This window comes from Alligator mississippiensis, chromosome 5 (assembly GCF_030867095.1).
Source record: "Alligator mississippiensis isolate rAllMis1 chromosome 5, rAllMis1, whole genome shotgun sequence".
NCBI classification, from domain to species: domain Eukaryota; kingdom Metazoa; phylum Chordata; order Crocodylia; family Alligatoridae; genus Alligator; species Alligator mississippiensis.
Genome location: NC_081828.1, coordinates 44,604,040 through 44,630,022, shown reverse-complemented (window position 1 = coordinate 44,630,022; position 25,983 = coordinate 44,604,040). Strand labels below are relative to the sequence as shown.

General features: G+C 40.1%; 1 protein-coding gene across 11 annotated transcripts in view; it reads left to right on the top strand.

Annotated features, from left to right (window-relative positions):
* Positions 1-25,983, top strand: part of DNM3 (dynamin 3) — a 332,054-nt gene that overhangs the window by 274,541 nt on the left and 31,530 nt on the right. For all 11 annotated transcript variants that reach the window (XM_059728288.1, XM_019486507.2, XM_059728290.1 and 8 more), the window contains one exon: positions 20,694-20,858. In XM_059728288.1, the coding sequence (XP_059584271.1) occupies positions 20,694-20,858 (165 nt within the window). The remainder of the gene's footprint in view (positions 1-20,693; positions 20,859-25,983) is intronic.

Below are 25,983 nucleotides of genomic sequence, written 5' to 3'. Positions count from 1 at the left end.
ATTGCATTCATTATAAACCTTCATTTATTAAATTTACCTGAAACTGCCACCAAATTTCTAGCCTGCCCTACTGGTTGCAAAAACTGAGGGGCTTTCCCACAGAATTTAAGTTCAACTTGCCACAGAATACATATGTTCTTGCTTATGTTCCTTTCTGGAGTCTTTAACTGTAAAGTTCGGACCCAGTCCAAATTCAGACTTCAGGGTGTCCAGAGCTGCTGATTCATTTTAGATATGCTATAATCTCATTTTTTTTGTGTGTTCATACCGTTTTTGAGTTTGAGTTTCTACTTGAAACTTGAGCATGACACTCTTCTAAAACATTGCCCACGGTTATATGTTGTCAGTCAAATCCAGCCTTTCTTTAGATGAAAGACTAGTGTTACTTACACTAGTAGGAGCCACGCTTTTTGGCAGATATTCCACAAATTAGCCCCACACCCTCCTCTAGTACCACTCTAATCCCCTTCTCCTCCCTGATCTGGTTCAAGCCCTATTACTATGCTGCCTGTCTTGTCCCCTTGGTCTGCTGCATGATACATGCAGAGGCTGCATGTGCCACTTGTGGTACATGGACCACAGGTTGGCCACTCTTGACTTGCACAATCTTCTGTATGTTTCACAATGTACTCCAAAGAAGCTAAGAACTTTTCATTCACTCTTTTTGGGTGTAACATTGTGGGATATGTGAACCAGTCAACTGTTTAAGGACAAAAGGATGCAGTGAAACCCAAATAGTTATTTCCTGAGGACACGGTATGAATCATGAATGTAGTAGACAGAAAAATATTCTCAAATGCTATAACAAAACCTGTGTTATTTTTCCACACTTTCTCCAAGTTTGCATTTCATATGCATATGACTTTTCAGGAAGCCACAGCAGTTCTTGTTGTTTTTGGGTTTCCCCAAAAGAACCATGTTCAGTGTGTCTTTTTTTGCCAAAAGCTTTATTGTGTGGACCAAGTATCACAACAGAACAGACAACACTATCCTCGTGTTTTTTATACATGTTATTTACTGGGGTTTCCCTGAAGAAAGCTTAAGAATTCTTTCCCTGTGAGTCACTAACCCAGTGATTGTTTTTCTATAAACTTTCCTTCAGCTGGTTAGAATTGGAACATACTCTTCTCATCTTCTGCTCCTTCTGGGACTGAGTTTTTTTTCCTTCATTTCTTTAAATGATTGTTAAGCAGGATGGTTTGAACCTGGTGGCCTTTTTTTCTCCTTCTGGGATACAGAGTTTAAATATTGCTGGTATAGCCAGCAAAAGTAAAAATATAGAGAATTAGTGTATAAAGCCATTCTCCAGGCATGCAGCTAACATTACTGTGTAAGCTTTCCTCACCTGTTGGTGAAGCAGAATGTGCTTTAACTCTAGGTGGGAAGGTGGTAGGTTTACATCATCTTGTATATTAACATGTTGAGTTGAAACACAAGTTGATGCTTTTAATAGGAAATCTTTGTTTAGTGGCATAAAGGTTAACAGTTTTATAAAGTACAGTGTTTCCATAATGAAAATCACTGAAACTAAAGAGACAAATGTATTCTCTTAAATATCCCTGAATCCTTTCCCACCCTCTTTAAGTGGCTACAGCAGTCATATTGTTGCCAGCAGAGTGGTGCAGAGTCACTTTTAATTACCTCTTTCCACTGCTTTTGATTTCAGGCCCAACTGATGGCGCCAGGGGCTAAACCACAATAAGATCTACAGGCTAGCCCCCTTGTAAGTCAAGTAAGTTTGCCAGGCAGAATCTCTTTAGCCTGTTGCACTTTCTTTCCAAGGTTTTTCTGATTACTTTTAACATTTAGCCCAAGACTGCGGCTATGTGAAAATCTAGGTGGTTGTATAATGTGCCTGTAGGTACAAATTTCCAGTTTATGGCCACCAAACTTCTTTTCCTTTCTCTAACCTTGTCTTAGATATTTATACCCTTCCATGCTCTTATGTGCAATTATTTTTATCTATACATGAACATCTATATAGAATAAAGGAAATTACCTTTAGGAAATGTGTAAAAGGTACTTTAGGAAATATGCATATTTCCTAAAATGCATAGTATTTTTTAACCAATAACTATGCAAAGTTCTTTGGGGGTTTTTTAATTATTTTTTCAAAACCTGATCTTGGATTTCTTTATTTTTTCAGGAACAGAAAAGGTTTACTTGGAATGAAAATATTCATTCCACTGCATCATTAGCAATAGAAAGCCTTGAGTTGAAGTTTTTCCCATTTTTCATGTTAAAGCTCTAATAAATTGACTATTAATCAACAGCATGTAAGATAAGTTGCAGTGACTAAAAGAGCTTGTCTACACGTCTGGAATTTAAAATGAACTATTTTCTTCTTAAGAAAGGTAGCCAGGGATTTAGTCAGAGAGGCAGACTCATATGTTTGACCTCCTTTACCAGCTGAGAGCTCTACTTTTACCATGTCTTGAAATTGATTTTTTTTGCTCCAGTGTTTTGTCATTAGCATCCAGTTCTGCTTTCCTTTTGCACTGAAACCAAATCAACTTTATTGTTTAACTTTTGGGGCTCCACAAACCTAGAACCAGAGAAGAAGAGGATTGGAAGGTGACCCAAGAGGTTGGGTAGTCCAGCCCTCCTCCTCAAGATAGGATTATTACTGTCTGGTCTATCCCAGACAAATGTTTGTCTAACTTGCACTTAAAAACTCACAGTGACAAAGAGTCTGTAGCCTTTCTAGATAATAGGCTTTAGTGCTTAACTCACCTCAACACTGGCAAGTTCTTTCTAATTTCCAACTTAAGTTTCCTTTATTGCATTGTAAACCTGTGGTCACAGAACAATTCATTGGATTTCTCTTTCTAACAACCCTTTCTTGGGTTTGGAGACTATTACCAAATTCTCCACGTGGGTCTTCTGTTCTTCAGTCTACTACTCCTAATCTTTTCTCATGTATAAGGTTTTCTAGACCTCCAGTTCTTGTTGCTTTCCTCTGGGCTCTTTCCAGTTTTGTGCATATCTTTCTTGAAGTGTGATGTCCAAAATCAGACAAAGTGCTCTAAATTAAGACTTCCCAATGTTGAACAGAACAGAATTACTTACGATGACTTACATGTGACATTTCTGCTAGCTAATACCCCCCTCTATTTTACGATCCTTTTTTGCCACCGAATTACTGTTAACTTGTATTCAGTTTGAAATCGAGTATAAATCAAAGGTCCTATTACAGTGTAGTCAGTTGTTCCCAATTTTGTTTTTGAGCTTGATGGTTCCATCTTAATTATAATATTTTGCACTTTTCCTTCTTCAATTTCATCCTATTCATTTCCAACCATGTTTGAAATGTATCAAGTTCATTTGGAATTCCAATTCTGTTCATTAAAGTGCCTTCTACTCCACCCAGTTTGGTATCATATGCAAATTTACAAAATGTTCACTCAATTTTATTTTCCAAGTCGTTAATTTTGAGAAGTGCAGGATTCTGCAAACAGAAAAAGTACAGTGTCCTGCCCTAACCTTTAACTTGCAAGATGATGTTGGCAATTAGCAGCATCTTTGGTCAACAATTTATCATCACTTGCAAAGCTAGAACTTGGTGAGAAAAGGATCAGATGTTTCTACAAAGCTTGATGATGATTCCTTGGAGGGTGGCAGAAGGCATATGGGACAGACTCAGTATAGTGACAAAAGTAGGTGCTTATGGACCCTCCTGGCCTCCAGGTCTCTCTCTGGAGCAGAGAGGCCTGGCAAGAGTCCCTTACCATACTTGTGGTTCTGGTTGGTCTGTAGGATTCATCCCACAGTCCAGAGTCCAGTAACAGGAAGCTTACCAAATGGGGATAGGACACTAGCTTAACCTCCGCGATGACAAACAAATTCCAACTTCTGCCAAAAAATGTTCAAGTCTGCTGTAGCCAGCTTTGCCAAATCATTTTGAATCAAGGCTTTGGGCATGTGGTTACAAGATGGGATTCCAGACTCGTCCCAGATTTCTGGCCCTACTAACAAAGCAGAAAATAGTTTCCAGCTAGTAACCTCATGGGAGGAGATATTTATGGGCCAATATTTATGGGCCACAGGCTAAGAAGGGACCTCCTGGGTCTTTGTGTCCAGTCTCCTGCTATTCCACACATTCAACCTATGCAATTCCTTTAATAAATTTATGAAGCTCCACCTTAAAACCTGTTAAGCTTGACAACCCCACTACTTTTATCTGAAAGTTGAACATCACTTTTGTGGTGCTTAGAAACCTCTGCCTAATTTGTGTCCTAAATATATTTGTGCCATTTTATACTCATTTCTTCTTTGTGCGAATATTGTCTTTTAGTTTATATGGCTTTTCTCTTTCCTTGATGTTGCCTGTTTGCCCCTGTCCCCTCCAGTCACCATGCCCCTGGGTTGTATTTACAGAAAGCAATCAGATATCCCTCTTAGCCTTCATTTTAGTAGAATGAACAGGCCGAGCTCTTTTAATCTTTTCATATTATAGGCTTTATGTTCTGCAGGTAATTTTAGTAACATATCTGTCCCAACTTATATTAATCTTTCTTGCACTTGGGTAATGAGAATTTTACACACTATTCCAGAAGCAGTTTGAAATCATAAAATGGTATTAATACTTTCCTTTCTCTACTGGAATCAACTCACCTGATAAATCCCTACCTTGCCATATCACATCAGTGTCCTGTGACTGCCTACAACCTCTGAGTCTTTCTGCTCTTTGGTTTTCAAGGGAGAAGCCCCCCAGTTTAAAGCAAACATTCTCATTAGTCCTTGAGCATTACCTTTCATTTTGTAATATTAGGGTATGGTTATATGTAATGCTTAGACCGGTTGAAATGCAGATTAAACCTGAGGGGGCTGTTAAATCAGTTTAAAGCTGCATGGAATAGTTCAGAAGTGTGCCTGGGAAATCAAGTACTCATGTTTAGGAGAGAAGTTAATAGAAATGTGAAAATGCCCCCAGCCACAACCCACCCCTTGGGACCTCTAAAGTGTGGGTGCAAGCACTCCCCCCTGCCACAGCACTTGGCCACTTCAGGGCATACTGGACTGGGTGCTCACTCCCACTCCTTATGGTTGTAGCCACAGCACTTCACACAGTTGTGAAATCTGTATCCCAGTTTATGCCTCGCTAATCCTTCCTTTATCAGAACACAAGGAATACCTGAAAAGCATCTGCTAAATCCTTCCTTGTCTATTATAAATGTGTGAAAAAATCAGAAGTGTACCCGTTTCTGTGTTTGCATGGAATCAGTGACATAGTGGCATGGAATCCTTGCTCACAAAAAATTATTCGTCCTTTAACTATGTCCAGTAGACATAGGGCAGGCCTATATACAAAGTGTCTTGGATGCCAGACTTTCTACAGGGCTGTACAGAAACTAAGCTTAGTAATAATCATAATTCTGAAAGGGCTGAAATTCATTCAATTTGCTTATAAACGCATACTTTTATTGTGCTATTGTCACTTAGGAGTAAGTTCTGTACATTTGCTGCTATGTTAGACAAAGCTTTTTGTACCTACTGATGTCTGTTTATTTTTGGAAGAAAGAAATTAGCCTCAGGTAGGAAATTGAGGGAGTGGAAAAGAATGAACCCATTAATGGACTATTGAAATTAATAGGAATTTTGTCATTAGCTGCTTTGGGCATTGTGAGCATGTTCTTCTAGGGCACAAAATAAGATGTTATAACTTCATCTTCCCTCATCTCCGTGTCAATCTCACCTGCCACGACTTTGATGGGAGTAATTAAAGGGAAACAACACATGAGAGGAGTGCTCACTTAGTTTTAATAATGAGCATCAGTAATGTCGACTCACATGAAGTGTAATTCAGCTAGCCATCAGCTGTCAATCCTTCAGCTGGCTGTCCCTATAAGTTCCTGGTTCACTTCTCAGTCCTGCAATGAATATTCACTGGTGGGCATTTGCAAGCCCGCCCCGCTTGTCAACTCACAGTAACAAAGTACTTGCCACAGATCCGGATGGGGCTGCAATTGTCCGGCTGAATCTGCAGTCCGTCTTCCAACAGGCCGGATGCCCCAACACTTGCCACTTCAACAGGAAATTCTTGGTGAATCTCTCTCTCTCATTGCCTTCACCTCCGCACAGAGCTGCTTGTTATCTCTGGCATCTAATGCCTTGGCTCCTCTTCCCTTTCCGGGGAAGCTCTGATCGCACCACTTCCAGCCGGGATGGCCCCCAGCCCTTTTGTTATCTCAATCTGATTGAACACCTCGCTGCTGTCAGCAAGTAATGGATACTTCACCAAAGTCCACGGCTGGTATTTAGTGTCCTGGGTGGGCGAACAGTCAATATGTCACCCAGTTCCACGGGTCAAACAGAGTTTTCAACAAAATGGGTGCTTTGCCCAGATGTTCCCATAACAGGAACAATGTCTTCCTGTTACAGGCATAAGCAGATGTTGTCTTTGGAGCGGGATCAGTTGTGCCAGGATGCTGCCCCAGCAGAGCTGATCTGCTTCATTGGCATCTATAGACATTGCCCAGGGCTGTTGTCCCATAGGATCAGGCCCTTGCCAACCCTAAAGCTTGAGGGGCACAATCCTATGGGAAATCGGCCCCAGGTACCATGCCCTGAGTCAGGCCGTGGCAGCGTAATGTATGTGTTGTGGCAGTTTTCTGCAAGGGGCTTCCTGGGATGCATGGGAAGAACCCCCATGGGATTTTTTTCCCTCCACGCTTGTAAATCATGCCCTGGCCTGGGATGTGGCATTTCAGCATGTTCATTTCACAATTCTGCCCTGTGTCTGCAAGCAGGGGAGCCCATGGGCGTTCCCCCAATTACAGGCACACACCTCAGAGGTCTCCTTGAACAGTCAGGCTTCTCCATGCCTGCTAACATGCACCTGGATATTCCCCTGCAGGTACAGAACAGGGAACTGGGTTTTCCTGATCTGCACCTGCAGGGGTATTTCTGAGGTACATGTCTGCAGGTAGGGATCAGGGAAGCCTATGGCGTTTCCCACTTCATGCCTGAAGACAAGCATCCCATGTCAAGGCCAGGCATCTGTGGTCATTTTTCCACATGACTGGGCCCCTGAAGCCCCAGGAGTGCCTGCCTTCTGGAAAGCAGAAGTAACCCCTGCCTGCCTGTATTCTTGCACCATAAGCAAACAGATGTTCAACGCGAAAAAGTAGCACAAACTATTACTACGAATTGTCATGGCTACAACTTTGGGCATTTTTGGCATTCATTAGGTGAGGTATGGACATCTCTTTACTGAGGTTTTGTGCTGTCATAAATATTCTGTTTGCAGCCTTTAAGAGCAAGACTGAATGTAATGCTATAGGGTGTAAGGATGGCAAATGAAGCCAGATTTTTGCTGCTGAGCAGTTTGAGGTATTCGGTACTTCTGAAATTCAGACTCATATTGGTCATCACAGAAAAAAAAACTTTTAAGTCTGACTTAGTGGTCCATAAAGTTGTGAAAATAAGCCTTTAAAATGTCTGATCAAATGCCCACTGTTATAAAGATTTCTGTTGACTTCAACTGGAGTTGGATCAAGCCTCAACTACAAAGGGTTGCAACTCTGATACTTGGTGGAAGTTTGTTCTCAGACAGGAATGGTATTTGACTTCTCCAGCGACAGGAGAGATCTATGGCATTACCGCTTCAAGAACAAAATGTAGAAGTCCTCTCTCACTTGGCTGACTTTCATAATATCAGAGAATTGTACAGTTATATGATGCTTTATAAGCACAAATGAACAATGGAACAAATTTGGTCATTCACCATCAAGCAGGTGCCTATATCCTCTGCTGCAATTTCCACTCAGTCCTTTCTCGTCCAAAAGAGCTTGTCTTCTACTATCCGCATTTATGTGGTGGGAGCCCAAACATATCAGAATCCATTTGGAGTACATTTGTATTCAGTCACCATTGAAACGGATGCAGATTCTTCTGCAATGTGCATGATTCTGTGAGGTCCCCCTTGCCAATAACTGAGAAGATGGTTGTGAGGAAGGGAGCAGGGAATAATATGGGAGGCATGGAATTACATTTTCAATTAGTGTTGTGAGGCATTTAGGTCCTGTCCTGTTTATTGTGTTTCCTTACATACCAACTCTTTTTTTTCCTTTAGCAAACGTTACATATGTTGATCATAAATGGAAGCTGGTTATCAGTATTTATGTGCAGAGGGAGAAGAGTTAAGTAGTTAAATAATGCCACTTACCATGTATGTAGATTGAATTAAGCCAGAATATGGTATATACTAGCAGGCTGGCAATGAATACCTTCCCCAGCCTGGAAAGTGACGTGCCCAGCCTGGAAAATGACGTGCATCTTCCCATTTTCACATAGAATTACGTGCATCTACCCATTTTCACATAGCCACTCATTCTTGGCCCATCTGAAATTGCAGATTCCCCAGACCTGTGAAATATCCTGAGAAGGAAGGAAATATACTGCCATGGAAACACATAATCCCTTTCTGACTCTGTGCAGGAGGAGTGTAAAACAGTGTAATCTGTGCTTGGAGACTGCTTTTCAGGGGGCCCCCTTGTCAGCAGGCACACTGTTGGGGAATGCTTTCTCTGAAGCCAAAAGGTGTCTCAAAAGCAAAGATATTTCAAAATATAGGTTGTAATAAGCAGGGCCATAAATTCTGGGATTTTGACCTCTAAGCCTTTGAGTGTGTTTAAAAATAGCTCGCCCATCCTCATTTTATCACTTCATATAATCTGAGACAATTTTGGAGCCTGCATCCATCCTATTTAACAAGGGAACTCTATAGTTAAGAATTGGTTTTGAAAAGGGTTGTTCTCTCTTAGTTTAAGGAATAGCAAGGCTTTATTAATTTTTTAGGAGATTATAAACAATTCATCAGCTAAAATTAGCTATAAAAGGGAGCCCCAGTTCTTTCCTCCCTCCCTTCCCCCCACCCCACCGAATTTTATACCACAAAGACTTAGTGTTTCTGAATCATGACAGACTTTCAGAAAACCTTAAATGCAGCTTATGCATGTGTCAGTTTGGCTCAGTTAGTAATACTCTCACCTCTAGGCCAGGAGGCCATGGGTTCACATTCCATGTCTGCCCTTGGATTTAGCTGTTTCACAATAATTTTATTAAAGAAAAAAAATAAATAGAACCATTGGGAGGAGGAGAGCAGAACTTTTATATCTTTAAGACTGGAAAGGTTAGTGCTGTACTATGATGTACTGATAGATATTCAATTGTTTAAATATGTTAAAGCCATGTCTTTTCTGTTCATCTCTAAGACTTGCCCCGGTGGGCCTGAACAGAGTAGGTGATAACCCTAGCGTTTCCTTCTCTTGCTGAAATAATTCTAATCCCCAAAGCTGTGTGTAAGATATTGCTCCGTGGGTAAAGAGAGCTTGTCTATGCAGTCAGTGTGCTATTTGAACTGAATTCCTTGTTTGTACAGTGCTCTGAGAGCTGCGGAATGACTATAAAGTTAAATGAATCTGCACTTTATTGCTTCTTTGCCACTGAGTGGTAATGGACAGAATTAATTAGGAAAATTTTAAATTGGAAATATCCCAGGTTGTTTGAAAAAACTAATTTGAAAATACATCCTGATAAAGTGTTATATTGGGCTTCTATTGCTTAGGCCAGGGGACCAGTCCTGATTGTACCAGCAAGAAAAACAGTTGAATTTGTGTGCAAAGCTGAACTAGGTTAGTCTCTTGCAATACTTTCATGTGCTTCTGTTGGACCTCAGGATGCAACAGCAAATTTGGATATCATTGAATCTTTCCCAGTTGAATGGAAATCGGATCAAAATAAAATTTAGAAGTAACTTCATTTTTGGTTTATGGCAACATGAACAATTATAACATAAAATGCCTGTTATGTTCTTAGGCAGACAAGGTTCCTTGGGTGAACTTGATATCTTTTATTAGACCAACCCAAATGGTTGGAGAATAGTTATTAAGCAAGCTTTCGGGTTCAAAAACCCTTCGTCAGGCTAAGGACGCTGCAGCAGCGTCCTTAGCCTGACGAAGGGTTTTTGAACCCGAAAGCTTGCTTAATAACTATTCTCCAACCATTTGGGTTGGGCTAATAAAAGATATCAAGTTCACCCAAGGAACCTTGTCTGCCTATATCCTTAGACCAACACGGCTACAGCCTAAACCCCTGTTATGTTCTTATATACTATCAGGGCTTGCACATTTACAAGATCCCTTCTATGCCTTAAGTACAACTTGCTTTCATCTTTCTTTGGAAAAAAAAATGTTTTCTTCATTTTCTTCTGATTCAGAAAAGTCTACAGATAAACCAAATACAATAAACCTCTGTCTTTGTATGCCATAGGAACTGCCATGTAAATTAGAACTGATCATTTTAGTCCCAGTACCCGGTTTCTGACCAGCACCAGCTGCTTTGAGGATAATCTCTCTCAAATGGACAGTTAGTGAATAACTTTCCCACAGATGTTTCTTTCTAACTTCAGTCATCTTCTTTCCTGAAGGATCAGAGTAACAACCTGGGGAGGGAGTAACCACAGCACCAGTTGCAAGCACCAATTTAGGGGGAGGGCATAAAAATAGGAAATACTGCTGCTAACCTGGTGGCGGCAGCTGCCCTACATCCTGTTGCTGCCGCCCCAGAGCATAGAGCTGTCTGGTTATGTCTCTGCTAGGATGAGATCTGGAACACCTGGGTTCGATTCCTTGCTTTGTAACAGCCTTCTTTTGACAACCATGAGCAGCTTGCTTAGTCTATCTGTACCTCAATTTTCCATTTGTACATTAAGGATTGTAGCACTTCCAGGGGTGGGAAGAAAGGGACTCCATCTTGTTATGATAGGTTTGAAGAAAAATGTCAGTCCTTCCATTAATGACTGGGACAGAAACAGAGTTATTCATCCATCCAAGGGTAGTTGGGAGCCATATGTCAAAGAAAAAGATGAAGGAATTTGGTTGATCCTGTTGTGACTGGTTGGCTGGAGATGAAATGGGTCTATCCAGTTGTGACTGGGAAAGGGAAAGACAAATCTCTCTAATAAGATACAGTCTACCAGAAAAAAAGTTTGGTAACCCCTCACATAGAACCTTGCTTTAATAAACGCTGACCGAGTGCAAGGCAAAAAAGGAAAGGAAATAGTGCTGCTCTGGAGTACAGTGTTCCTACTGTGTGGAATCAGTGGTGGGTGCTATTAAAATGCCATCTTCCTCTCCTTCCCCCTTTCCTTCCTCCTACCCCCTCCATTTGCTGTCAGCTTGACTGAGGAAAAAGTAAAATAATGTACGACTGTGTTCCTTGGCATCACAACTGCAATTTCCCTTTAGGGGCTTCAAACTTTAGAATGGAAGGTTTTAAATCTTGCTGATTCTTGCTATTCCAGCACGAACATGTGTGAGTAAAAGAACAATGCCAGTTAAAAACAAAAATTGCAAGTGAGGAATCACTGATGCTCAATCAGGTGTTGCACAGATCAGTGGAAAAAATCAAACTAAGAGAAATCAGTAATTTAATTGTTTAGAGCTGAGAAAGTTAATACTGTCTTTATATTAGAATTTGAGCAAAGTTAGAGTTAGGAACTCATTTATTGATTATTTAACCTATATAATTATTAGAACGATTAAGTGAGGGATTTTGAAACATGCCATTTTTTCTATCTGTATGATTAACTATAAAGATGATTTGTTGGTACTGCTCTTGTGGTGTACTAGGGCTGAGCCTGATAATGAAAACAGAGACCTACCGTGCCTCATGATGAGAAGGTTAAACCAAATTTAAGTCCTCTTCCATTATTCTGGCAATTAAATTCCTGCCCTGCTTGTAGAGGAAGCATCACTGTTGTTTACATGCTTGACAGAGGACAGTTCCAGGATGTTTTCTCAGATATCATTAATTCTTAAAAAGTGTAAAGTTCTAGGTGGTGTATTACATTAAATCAACTAAATAAAAGGACTCTGCTATGTAATTATAGAAGCCCTGTATTGGAAACTGTGCAAAACCTCACTGGAAGCCATGTCAAACTCTCCTGAGGTACATACTTTGCAGAATAAGAAGGGACTGTGCATGCTGCCCATCTCATGTCTGTTCAATTATTGTGTAGAGAGACATAGTTAGCCATGGTCTGAAGTCAAGTAGAAGGCAAGTGAGCTTCAACCCTCAAAAGCTTGTGTTATATAGCAATAGATATAGATATAGATCTACTGTGGTTAGTCTAGAAGGTACAAATCTATCCTGCCTTCAACTATTGTGCAACTTTCATCCCATGAGAAAGCAGTCTCTGAAGCCAAGGGGGAAACTCCTTGAGGCATCCTCTTCTGTTTCCCTTACTCCTGATTCACATGTAAATTAATCCAAAATAGAATCAAGGGACTGAATGGTCTGGGGTTGATTGTGAGACATTGTCGTACTGTTCAAATCCTAAATCAAACTGATAGTGAATGCAAGTTATTACTATCTCATCTGATGGCTGTAAGAGGGACCATACAAGAGGAGCTTGGGCCAAGACTTTAAAAAACTTGACTAGTGATTTGTGAAATCTGAATTCTGGGTGCTTATCTTGAGATCCTTAATAGGACCTGATTTCTTGAAAGCACTAAGCCCTTTGTTTCTACAAATCTTTTTCTTTTAAGGTGTTTAAAGCTAGGCACCTAGTCTCCCAGGAGACTTCACAACAAACCTAATATCACCACCATTGTTGGCCATACTGACAGAGAGACTCTGTAGACTGAACTCCCCCTTCATGTCCAGAATGGTTCTTCAAGGTTGGGGTTGAGGCACTTTTGTCATAGTAAAGTAACTTTTTCTAGTCACTACCTGTCATATGTGAAGGTGCTTTGATTGACATCTTTTACCAGCACTAAATTGAGCATTTTTAAAGGGCAAACTTTTGGGAATAACTCTGTCAAAATCTATGGAAATTAAGCAAAATGGAGTAAAGATTAATGCCTGTGTGTTAATGCACATGACTGCCATGACTTCTACCCCTACAACCTGCATTAGAGGTGATAGGATTTCCCACTTTCACTTTCTTTGATTTCTATAGCATATAAACCACACAACTTGTTCTTTTTCATTCTTGGTGGAAATACACAACTCACCATGCATTTAACTCTTAATGTATCAGGCTTCATTATTGTACTTTTTAATTCCCCTCTTTCCCAAAAAATAGCTTGACTGTCTCTATAAATAATTTCTACTACTTGCTTCTGTTGTTGTCTTTGGCAGTTGGTTCAGTACACTAGCCAGCCATTGTGTAATAAGATTCTGTCTCTGTCTTGTAGCCTAATTATCTCTTTACTCCTTGTTGTCTTGACTTCAATCCTTAATGTCACACCACTTTACAATTTCCCAAGACTTCACTGACCTTGTTCTTTGTTAACCTATGATAATAGCAAATGCTACACAAATATATTCCAGTACCCTAAATTATTTTTCCATTCTGTGCCCATTAACTAGGGGTACTTCCTGTTTTATTAGGACAAGGAAAGTGTTTTTTTTCAGTTTTGTAGATTTTGAAGTAGTGCTTGTTTTATAAACAGCTGTGTTGTCTTCCTTACGCCAGCCTCTCTTAGCTTTAGCTGGTCCAACAATATATTCCGCAAGGCATGAAGTGGTTATTGTCCCTGTATCAAAACTTGTATTTTAGGGACAGTAGGTAAAAATCCTTTGTGGTGAGATATGTTGTCGACGTAGTAAAAAAAAGTGAAAAATCTGTACAATGATGAGAGAGAATGCTCTTCACAGGAACATGTTACCCTTTGACAGATTTATTTCATTTTCTACTGGATTTCTGTACACTAAAAAATGTTATTATGAAGTTTGAATCTTTAAGAGAGCACAGACTGCTTTGTAGTCACAAACAGAACTGCTTAAAAGTTTCATATATTTTGTGGCGGTTCTCTAAGCACAAGTTCTTGGAGTCATGATTAAAGGAAAATTTCAGTGTTTGGGGTTTTTTTTACATAGACATTGCTAGATGTCATGTGTCTACAAAAAAAAAAAAATTATACACCAAAATCACCACAAAAGGCTTAAAAAGCAGAAAACAGATTAAAAGAATTTGAAAATAATTGGTTAAAAAGCTCGTGGATTGCTAAACCAGTTTTATTACTTGTGGGATGGGGCAAGCACGAAAATCTGTAATGCTTGGGGTTTCTGATGCCGCTCAAAAAACTTTTTGTGGATTTTCTATGCAGCATAAGATTTGCACTCCTCACTGTTACAATGTCTGTAACCTGAGAGAAGAATCCAAATGCAAAATCAACCTTAAGCAATCAAAATAGTTAAACTACATTTAAATTACATTGGCATAGACCAGTGGTTCTCAATCTTTTTAGACTCAAGGCACCCCTCAGAAAACGCGAACTCTTAGGAGTCACTCTTTTTTTGACTAGAGAACAATAGAGCAATTCTTCTGTTGCAAAGAGGTTAGACTGCAACCGGTCAGAATGTTTTTAATGATGTGGATCTCTGCTTGAAACCTTGGGATTTATCTAGTGAATCATGTCTAGGTGTTTGGAACCTGTGGCACCCTTAAAAGGATTTCATGGCACCCCAGGGTGCCATGTCATCCTTGTTTAGAATCACATGGTTGACCCTTATGCAGCAGGCAATGATGCACAGCCTGTGAAGGAGCAGCCAAAATGACAGCTTCTGGTTTTTAGGGGGAATGCCTGACTGCTGTTGAGAGCATAATAGTGACAAATGGGCATTAAGTGGGTGGATTAGTGAAGAGAGTTGTGGTAGTCTAACCTGAAGACGATGAAAGCATGGCTCAAAATGGCTAGGTCCTCATTTGAGAGGAAAGGGTGCAGTTTCCTGGCTAGCCCAGTGTGGGAGAAGGTATTCTCCTGCTGCTGTTTGCTTTATTGCCAATTCAGGAAAATAATGTATTGTCATTGACTTGTGGTTTCTTTCAATAACAAAGTCTTGCTGTGAGAATCCATCACATGGCTACATCCGTGCACTTGGCACAACAGTTTGTTTTGCACATTCAAGAATATATTAGCCAAATTATACATACAGCATAAAAATGGAATGGAAAAAAAAATCCCAAGAAGTAGTTGTAAAGATGCTTGAGTGAGGCTGAATGTAGTATGTTGCAAACTTGTGCTCAAGTGGAACTTTTCTCCAATACACAAAATAGATAAAACATATTTTGCGTTCATCAGATGTACTCTACAGATGCAGATGATTGCTTGATAGAATGGTTTGTTTTTGGACTTGTGGAGTTTTTAATCTGCAAACAAAGAAATGAAATTCAATCTTAAATGAGTGTTTTCTGGCAAATTTAGCAGCCATACCTACGTTATTTACCACAGCCATTGTTTTAAAAAAAAAAAAAATATTTCATGTATAGCTTTGCTCTCATTTGGATTCAGCCATTTCCCCAGCAGTCTGAACACTTCTATTTTGCTTCATTCTCATCTTTTTTTAATAAACTATTTAGTTTGACAATAGAAAACATGTTACTGTTCAGAATCTTCTAATGAAATAACTGACAAATCATCCTTTTTGGAACTGAAAATCTGAAACATTATACAAGACTTTCTTTCTTTCTTTTTAAAGTCATTGGCAGCTGCCCGATATGTAATAAAATCATGGAAATTTAGTGATACTGTTCATTCATCCTGTGTGGCCAGTGCAAGGCTGTTCTTTTGGTGTATTTTTTCAGTACTTCATCCAGTTTCATTTTAATTATCCAAAGTGATGGGACTCCCTTCACTTTCTTTGGGAAACTCTGACACCCTTATAAATCTTGCTATTGGGAAGATTGTCCTAATATTCTCATGAACTGTTTCTTTTCTGAACTGTAACCTATTACTCTCAGCTACATTCTCTTGTACCACATAGAATAACACCTTTTACTCCAGAGAGCTTGCAGCTTTCCTGAAGACTTATGTCTCCTCTCCTTAGTTACATAGACATGCACATGTAGGGTGCAATCCTGTTCCCCTTGAAGTCAGCAGTGACACTCCTCTTGGATCTAGTGCGGCCAGGATTTCACCTGTAATTTTAATGCTCCCTTATGCATCACTTTCATCACCGTTCAATCCTATTAGCTGTCTTTCTCCGAACACCTTACTTCCTTCTGATACAGAAGATGTCTGAATCCATGGCTCTATGTGACTATATCACAGAAACTGAATGGTAACACTGATTCATAAATTGCATTTCATTAGCACTTTTCATTCAAGAAATTTAAAGCATTTTTCTAAACAGTAAATATTTAAGATTTGCCATGCTGTTGCAAAGTGCACAGGTGTTATTTCTCCTGTTTTACAATTGATGGGAATGTGGAGTAGGAATCTTGCATCTCTATTCCATGACACACAGTACTGGATGCCACATTACCTTTTGAGCTTTCTGCTTTCACTGGTAAGGCTCCGAGGTTTTCCTCTTCTATTGTGTTTCTGTGGTTTTGGATTATTTTTCACTAACTGTATCAATTTCATTTTTCCAGGATGAATCTAATTCACTTATTCTCTGAATGAATCTTGGTTTGAGGTTTTGCACACAGGAGGAAGGACAAAGAAACAATAAGAAAGAACATAGAGGGTGTCTTTACATGTGCTCTGGGGTGGGCACTTTAATTAGAGTGGCTCTCAGAGCTAGTCTAGTTAAGGCACCCACAGCATCTCGTTCAACAAGCTTTAGCTAAAGTGCCCCTGCTACCATTTTGAAGCACAGGGATCCTGAATAATACACAGGACACTGAAGCTTCTAGGCTGTGCTAATTAGCATGCTCCAGGAGACTTGATTAATAGAGTCTGCTCTGCCACTTGCTAATTAGCATGCTGATTAGCTCCAATGTTTGCTAATTAGCACATGTCGGAGCAGGTATTGGGCATGTGTATAGGTGCCCTCTGTGTTCTTTCTTATTGTTTCCTTGTTGTTCCTCCTGTGTGCAAAACCTCCCATGATAATTGAGTCAATTTAAGTAATTAATATACTGCTTTTACAAACCATTAATGAAGATCATAACTGATAGCAAACTTAACATAAGCACAGCAAATAGGTCCAGCAAAAAATTACTCATATTTGCATATTGGTAAGTAGTAAAATTTTGTTAAAAAATAACAGACTTCAAATACTCTGAGTAGTAATAAAAATCAATATGCAGCCCAGGATATTAATTCTATTTGTTTGCCCTTGCTAGGGGCAAGACAAAGGAACATGTGCTTCTGGTTGGGGGAATAAGGGGGAAAGAAATATGTTCTTTTTCTGGTAAAAGGAGAAGGAATGAACTGTTGCCACTGGATAGGATGATTAGAGGCACGGAAGGGAAGCTCGTGGGCTTCTTCCCATAACTAGAGGGGAGCTAGGGAGGGTTGCTTCCTAGCTTCTTAGATTTCCTTTTCCAGTGGCTTTGTTGACACAATCTGTCTACAAGTTCCTTCTCCTACTTTCCTCTCTGTGGTAGGATTAATTTGTGGAAGAAACATGAAGCGCTGCCACTGATCCAAAGAGGCACCAAAAGGTGTTTGGAGAGGGTAGCAGCCAGTAGTCATATGAGAGGTACAAATTGCCCAGCTGCTTGAACAATTTACATGCACAGGTGACCATGCCAGTGGAAAATTGCAAAGCTGGATTATCTTCAGTGTTTATCCCCTTTTCAGCCATTTTCAGTCCATGTGTCAGCACTTGTATCCAGGCCAGTAAGAAAGAATTTTGCAAGTAAGATTCAGCAAAACAGAACCAGCTACTAATATAGTTCTTCTGTCTTTATTTTTAAATAAAGCTATTGGTACCATATTGTTCACTATTTTATTAGCCCAACAACTGACTGATTTGCTCTTTCAACCAAATTCACTGAGAACAAAGGTAAGAATTACCATATTTTCTAAGACATGACATGCACCTTTCTCCCAAAAAATTCAGCTGCTGGAAACTGGGGTGCACACTGCAAGCAAAGAAGTATAGTAATATCAGTTTTTGCCTCTGTTGAGAGAAAATGGCACTTTCTTCCTCTCTGCCCCCACCTACCTGGAGAGAACCCTGCTGCCAAAGCTGTGACTCAGTTACTTACTAATATTTATTCTTATTGTGAAGAAAAGGCCCTTTTTTCTTCATACTGAACCCTCCCCTCCATCCCCCCCACCCCAACACACACACACACTTACACTTGTTGTATGCAGGAAAATACAGTATTCATAAATAAACCAGTGGCTTGAACAGTTTAGTCATTACCTTTAAACATGTTTAATAAATGGTCACATGGTTATAAACAAAAGTGATTTTTTAAGTTATTCTGTCTTTGGTTGATTCATCAACCTGTTCGTATTGGAAGGTTGTAAATTGGAATGCATTCAGGTAGTTTAGTATGCCTTGCTAAAGGTGTGTTGTACTAACATTAGTGTTTCATGTTTCATAGTGTTTAAATTGTGCAATTTTAAAATACTGAAATGTAAATGGAGTGGGATTATAGTAGATCTTTTCTGTTTTGTTTTTTTTAAATCTGATTTTATGTAGTACCTTTATTCCTTGAAAGACAATTCAAGCATAAAAACATTGGAGCCAGCCTGATAATTCCTATAGGTGGTTCTTACTGCCCTTTTTGATGATGATGATGATTATAATTGCAGTGTTGTCTAGGAGCCCTCATTGTGGATCAGGACACCACAGGAGTATGTATTGTTCAAATGTGAACAGAAAGACATTCCCTGCCCCAAAGCCTCACAATGTAAGCAAGAGCCCCCAGTAAAAAGACAATAAATGGTGAAGACTATTATTACTGAAAGACTTTTAAAATATATATTTCTTTCAAACTTACAAATAAAGAAAAGAAAAATACATCAACTGTATGAAGTTCAATCTGTTTAACCATTTAAAAAAGAAAATTGACTCTTGAAGTGTTATCCACATTTTTAAATATCGCCAATGAACCCGCATAGAAAAGGTTAAATGTTTGCAGATCATTACCATTCACCTTCAAGATCAGACAAATTACTATTTTTATTTTACGTTCCCTTGATGAGGATAATGATAAACATCTGTCACTTAGCTGCTTAACCATCAAAGAATTTTGTTGAAATCCTGTAATTTAAACAGAAAAAACCCCGTAGACATACTGTACATTGTATAGGCAGTGAGGAGGAGGTGATAGAGCATTCACATTAGATCTGAGGGAGCTGGGAAAGGGACATTTTCTGTCTGCAGTTACTTGGCAAAAAGAAAAAATTCCATAGATGTATGATTTTCCATTTATTTTGGGTATTTTGGAAGGGGAAATTACTGCTTGTTTCTTTCCAAGCCCAGGGTAAGGGAGGGGAAGATGCATTCAATCTGCACTCTGGACTCCACCATATGCAGTACATTAACAGAATGGCTCAGGTTTGTGTGTCTACTGGTGTTACAGAATCCAGAACAGAACTTCCATCATTTACAGTTCTTCAGAGCCATTTACCATCTTTGAGTTTGTAGGAAACTGTTCATTATTTTAACAGTGTTAGATATGCTGTTTTTCCATTAGTTTGGCTATAATTTAAAAAGTTTAACCTTTTAAACTTGCTGCAACCTGTTCTTTTAAAGGCAATGACAACCAGCATATTTTGTTTTCTAAATGGTATATAGACTTTTCTCAACTCAGTAATGAAAAATGAAAAGTACGGCTGCTCTCCATTTGTTGGATTAAGCTGCAGTTTATAAAAAGTAATTGTGAAATGCTATTCTAAATGATTTACCTACATGTTAAGACTAAAAGCATGCCTTGGTTTTCTAGGAAAAAATGGCTTTCTGCATGGTAGGCATTTTCCCTGTTGGTGATATCTTTTCCTCTTTAATGCTCATTTTAATGTATTAAAAAAGAAGGCTTGACCTTAAGTTTACTCCGTTGGGGCAAAATTCACACTTATGCAAAAAGTTAGCACAAAGCCCATGTGTCACCTTATGATTTGTTTTAAAAAAATTATGCTTGGCAGTGGAGGTGTAAATGATACATACAACAAAAACCAAGATTATGCAAAGCACTTGTGATTTTTCTGTGTCAGGTGTAGGGGTGCCTAACTTTATGCACCTTAAAATACCATTTTCTGATTAAGTGCTGAGCATTTAAGATGGTGGGGTCAAAACCAGAAAAGCTGAAATTCTCTTCTGCATTTTCATCAAGACCTATTTTGTATTGGTGTGGATAAAAGGAAAAAGGATGATGACACCCTGGATTATCCAGGTTAAATTTAATATAAAACCAATGCATGCTAGTTTTCTTATTTTCAGACAGTCCACATTGCACAGTAGTTTTCTTGGTTTCAAACAGTCCAAATTGACTGCACAGACACACACGCCTACAGTCGCATCTAATGTGTTTGTGGTTGAGTTAATGTTTGTGACAGCTGAGTCAGTCCTTAATAATAAGGATATAATTTATCTGTAGGAGTGGAGGTTACAAATCAGAATTCTAGTGCTACTTTGTGCATGAGTCAGCAGATAGTTTGGCAGGCTGAATCTGGAATATGGACTGTCCCCTAGCAAGCACTGCAAGAAGGGACTTTATAGAACTTCATGGGGTTTCAGCTACTTCCTCAGTTCTTTATTGTAAGGGAACCTACAGCATGAAACACCCTCTCAATGGACCCCTTTAATGTCACAGATCCTGATTTGCTTATGTTAAGAACTAATGGAAAACAGGTTGATGACAAGTACATTTCCAAACATGCTGATATCAAAAAATTATGTTGACATATTACCAAGTTTTGTTCTAACTGTCGTTTCAACTTTCAGTGGAGCTAATAGCATGGGAAGAAGCATTTATGTTTATTTTTGCTTTTGCATAGACTGAAAATGATGAGAATGGCCAAGCAGACAATTTCTCCATGGATCCACAGCTGGAAAGGCAGGTGGAGACTATTCGCAACCTTGTAGACTCCTACATGTCTATTATCAATAAGTGCATCCGAGATCTGATACCGAAAACAATCATGCACCTTATGATCAATAATGTGAGTAACAGCATCAATTTTTAAATTCTTGTTAAATTTTTGATTGAATTTTCAATGCTTACAAGACCTAATACTTTTTAAATAGCATATTTTCCGGCATAACAACACCCCAAATAAGAATCGCACCTTGTTTTTTTGGGAGACAGAATGTAGAAAAAATTTGTCCAGAGTCATGGCCTAGACCTGGCTCTTTCATAGAGGCTTATATTGCAAAATGAATGCTTTTCTCTCTGTTAGGAAGCTGAGAACATCTATGAAATGAAAGAGTTAATGTTAGACTCCAACTTTCCTGCTGGCTTACTGAGAGAGAAGCTGGCAGCCATTTTGTAACATAGTGTCTTCATGCCTCTACTCTGGCAAAAAAAACAAACAAACCCCATGCACCTTAAATTTGAAGGGTTGACTTCTGTGAAAAGAGTATGTGTAGTATGTGATTAAATGCAGTAATAGCATCAGCAGCATTGTAACAAGGAGAGGAACACATGCATGTAGAATATCACATATTGCAAACCTTATCTAATTACTACAGAGGCCAACACCTTTCTGTAGTGATAAGGCCAAAGTATTGCAGTGTACAGTCAGGAGCTCCAGTGCTTTGAATGGTAACTGTAGGATGCTAGAGGATTTTCAAATGAGTTCAGTCAAGTCTCATTGGGCATATATGGATTTTTTTTTTAAATAACAATCAGGCAAGTGTAGTATGTTGTACTTATTTTTCAATGGTGTATTTGAGGTCCTTTGGATGCTGGGGTATTTTATAGATAAGCAGGGGGCTTATATACATCTATCTGGCTTATTTTATATTTCTCCTACCTAGATCTTTAGATTCCATGATAAAAGTTAGTTTTGCACTGGCATTGTTAGCCCATTGTTTGAAAACCTAAACCTTTACTCTATAACCGAATCCTGAATGGATCTCTCCTGGTACTTATCTACCAGGGTGCTAACTGCCATGTTATAGTAAACCACTGTTTGATATAACAGCCTCTGTCAGTCACTGATGCCACCTTGCTTGAGATCTTTTAAATCAACAAATATCACTTGTTGTAAACAGACTACAATATAAATCGAATCTGACTAAACTGTAGTATTCACGTATGAATTTACAAAAACACCTCATGCGTAAGGAAGGCTAACAGATCTTTCTGTGTCTGGCATTTATATTATACTGGAAAAAGCAAAGAGGTTTGAACAGAATTCACTAGTTGGTAGAGAATAAACAAGATCTTCATACAGAGGGGAAGGGAGTTTCCATTCCTTAAGATTAGGGAAGCTAGGGTTTGAATTATGTTTTATAATCACTGGATGCAAGATACTTGGAGGCCTTCACGGAAGAGTGTGAAAACAAACTGAACTTCAACATTTTCCCCAAATTAGCACAGATCTATAATTGCTGTGTGTGTACATGGAGATATTATCTCTGAAGATATTATCTCTGCTCCCTGGAGATCACAACTGGACCTTGCTTCTTGGACTTTGGATGATTCCATCGCCTTTTGAAAGGGATATTTTCCAGCTCCCTTTCATAAAGCACAGAGTTTGGTGAGCAGTTCCTTTTGAAAGTTTACATTAAATTTTCTGCCACTCACATCCCCATATGGAATTGTTTAAGAAGTTTAAAGGTCTCTGAAAATAAATGCTTTGCTTCAGAACTCCGGTACTGTAGTAAGTTGAAATTCTGCAGCTGTTTCATTATTAAAGCATGCCAGGTGACGATGGCACAGAAGAATGGTACACTTTTAACATCATCTCTCTCTGAAACTGACCTCTCAGTTATAGTCCCTGCCCTGTGTTTAAGCTAGCAGATATTTGTGGTCCAATCTTGTAACTTAAATTGCACTAATGTCCCAAAATCTTTAAGAGAACACGAAAAATGAGACTTGAAAGTTAATGCATTTGTTTCCCGGCAGTATGAAATGAAAAACATTGAAGTTCAGTCTAAGAAAAAATGAGCTAAGCTATTACTTAAAAAAATGACATTCTTAAATACTTGACATCCAAAAAATGCTTGAATCATGATTGTTGACCAAGCCAAAATGTTGAGGAAAGCAATGGAGCTGTGTTGGAAGTCATCCTATACTGCTTTATGTTCCCTGAAGATCTTGAAATCCCAACCCTCCCACTGAGAGATAAATGAAATTAAGCTCCTTTTTAATTGTATTATCCTCTATTTCATATAGTGCAATACAGTTGCCTCCAGAATACTAGAAACATTGAATCCAAGGAACTAGTTTTTTATGGGAGTTACAACCTCATGAATGCTTTTAGATGAATGCTTTTAGATCTTCCTCTCTAATCAATGGTGTATTTAAAAGGTGCTTATAACTGGGAGACGTGTGTCAGATTCAGACTGATCATAGAGCAAATAAATTAATTCTGAGGAATGCAGTTCTTAAAGCATGTCTTGAGGAGTGTACCTATTAAGGGTGTGCAAAGCGGGCCCTATTAAATTCGGATTCGGTTTTGGCCCAAATCAGGGACAGTGATTCGATTCATTGGTTCAGATCACTGTCCCTGATTTGATTCGGTTGAATCCGAATCTGAAGATTTGATGCTGTTTCAGAGAATCAGTGATTCGAACATAGCTTTAAATGTGTTTTCTACATACCTCGAGGTACCAGTGCAGCTTGTGAATACTGCAATGATGGGGCAGATGGAACATCCCACAGGAGCGTTGTGGGGCTCCACGTGCTCAGCGGCAAACCCAGAAGTGGACCAGAAGTACTTCTGGTCCACTTCCGGATCTACTGGGGAGCATCCCCCCTGCACTCTTGTGGGATGCTCCATGCGCTCACAGAACTCACAAGCCACCTGCTACCGAGTGGTAGCATTTAAAGCTGTGTCTATGTCTGAATCACTGAATCTTTCCGAATCTCTCCGAACCAATTCAGAGGGTTCCGATTCAATTCGGAGAGATTAAAGGGTCCTTTGATTCGATTCGGATTTGGAGATTTGGCCACCAGATTGGGCCGAATCTCCACCAAATCGAATCAGGGACCAAAGCTTTGCACAGCCCTAATACCTATATCATTAGATTACACTTCTATTACATATTAGGGTGATTTTGATTACTTTAAAAGAAAAGGAAACTTACCACAAAAAATGTATCAAATTACCGTTAAAGATTCAAACACAGTCAAACAAAATGCATCTATCATAGATCATAGAATCAGAGAAAAATAGGGTTGGAAGGGATCTCAGGAGATCATCTAGTCCAGGGGTGTCCAAACTTTTTGAATATGGGGCCGGATTATGAACTTTTTATCACCCAGTGGACTGGCGAGCCATATTCAAAGACCTCACAGGAAGTGGTATCACATCAGGAAGTGATGCCACGTGACCTTTGACACCAATGGAGTTGCAGGAAGTGAAAATGAAATGGGTCTGGAAATGTGGTTTAAAATCCAAAATAAAAACAATATAAAAGCAACAATGAAATAATACCAAGCACTTGACTAAAATAAACATTTTTGCTTCTACTCACTTCTCAATGAATGAAAGAAGTATAATGCAGGCTTGCCCTGGGACACCTGGGCATACAGCACCAGGTAGAGGAAGCCATGGAGGAGCAGCCGGCTGTGGGCCTCCAGCAGCAGCAGCAGCGAGGAGGAGGAGGAGGAGAACCAGTGCCTTAGAATGCTGCCCAGCTCCATTGGGGATGAGGAGCCTGGTCTTCACACACGGTCACACCGCACAGTCCACCTCCCTCCTCGCCCCTGGCTCCCATGGAGGAGGAGGAGGAGGAGGAAGGCGCGAGTGTGACCTTGTGCTTCTCCTCATGAGCGCATGCATGCATGTGGCACCAGCACGCAGGCTCCTCGGCATCCCACCCGAGGACGCGGCCCTGCTGACAGCTGGGCAGCCATATTTCACGCTCACACGCTCATCCCTGCACCAGACCACGCTGCCCCTTCCCCACTGATGCAGTGCAGACCTCCCCTGGCACGGGGCTTAAAGGAGCCATGTGATGGGCATGGAGGGGACAGGCGGTCACCTCGGCCCGGGCCCTGGGACCCACCTGGTACGAGTGCACCCACCCCAGCCTCCATGGCTACAGTCAGGAGAGCTGAGACAGGGGCCCTGCTCCCCCCCGGGAGAGGGTCAGCAGTCACTGGGCAGCCAACTGCCTCATAGTCCATGTTCCCTGGTCACCTGCTGAGGGGCTGGGGGAGGGACAAGGGGTGGAAACAACAGTAAACAGTGTTTACTTTTGTTTCCTGTTGCAGCACCTCAGGCCTCAGAAAGTGGCTTGGTGGGCCGCATGGCAGCCCACAGGCCCTATGTTGGACAAGCCAGATCTACTCCAACCCCCTGCTCAAAGCAGGACTATCCCCAGCTAGATCATTCCAGCCAGGGCTTTGTCAACCTGGGCCTTAAAAACCTCCAAGGATGGAGACTCCACCAACTCTCTAAGTAACCTGTTCTGGTGCTTCACCACCCTCCTAGTAAGGAAGTTTTTCCAAATACCCAACTTAAACCCCTTGCTGCAGCTTGAGCCCATTGCTCCTTGTTCTGTCGTTTGTCACCACTGAGAACAGTCCAGGTCCATCCTCTTTGGAACCACCCTGCAGGTAGCAGAAGGCTGCTATCAAATTTCCCCTCAGTCTTCTCTTCTGCAGACTAAATAAACCCAGTTCCCTCAGCCTCCCCTGATAAGTATGTGCCCCAGCTCCTGAACAATTTTTATTGCTCTCTGTTGGACTCTTCCCAACTTGTCCACATCCTTTCTATAGTGGAGGGCCCAAAACTGGACTTGGCCTCACCAATACAGAATAGGGCAGAATAATTACTTCCGTTGATCTGCTGGCTGCGCTTCTACTAATGTAGCCCAGTATGCTGTTAGCCTTCTTAGAAACAAGGGCACTGCTGACTCATATCCATCTTATTGTCCACTGTAACCCTCAGGTCCTTTTCTGCAAAGCTGCTGCTTAGCCAGTCAATCCTCAGGCTGTAGCAGTGCATGGGATTCTTACATCCTATGTGCAGGACTTTGTACTTGTCCTTGTTGAACTTCATGAGATTTCTTTTTGCCCAATTGTCCAATCTGTCTAGGTCATCCTGAAACCTACCCCTACCCTCCAGTGTAGCTACTGCACCCCCAATTTGGTGTCATCTGCAAACTTGC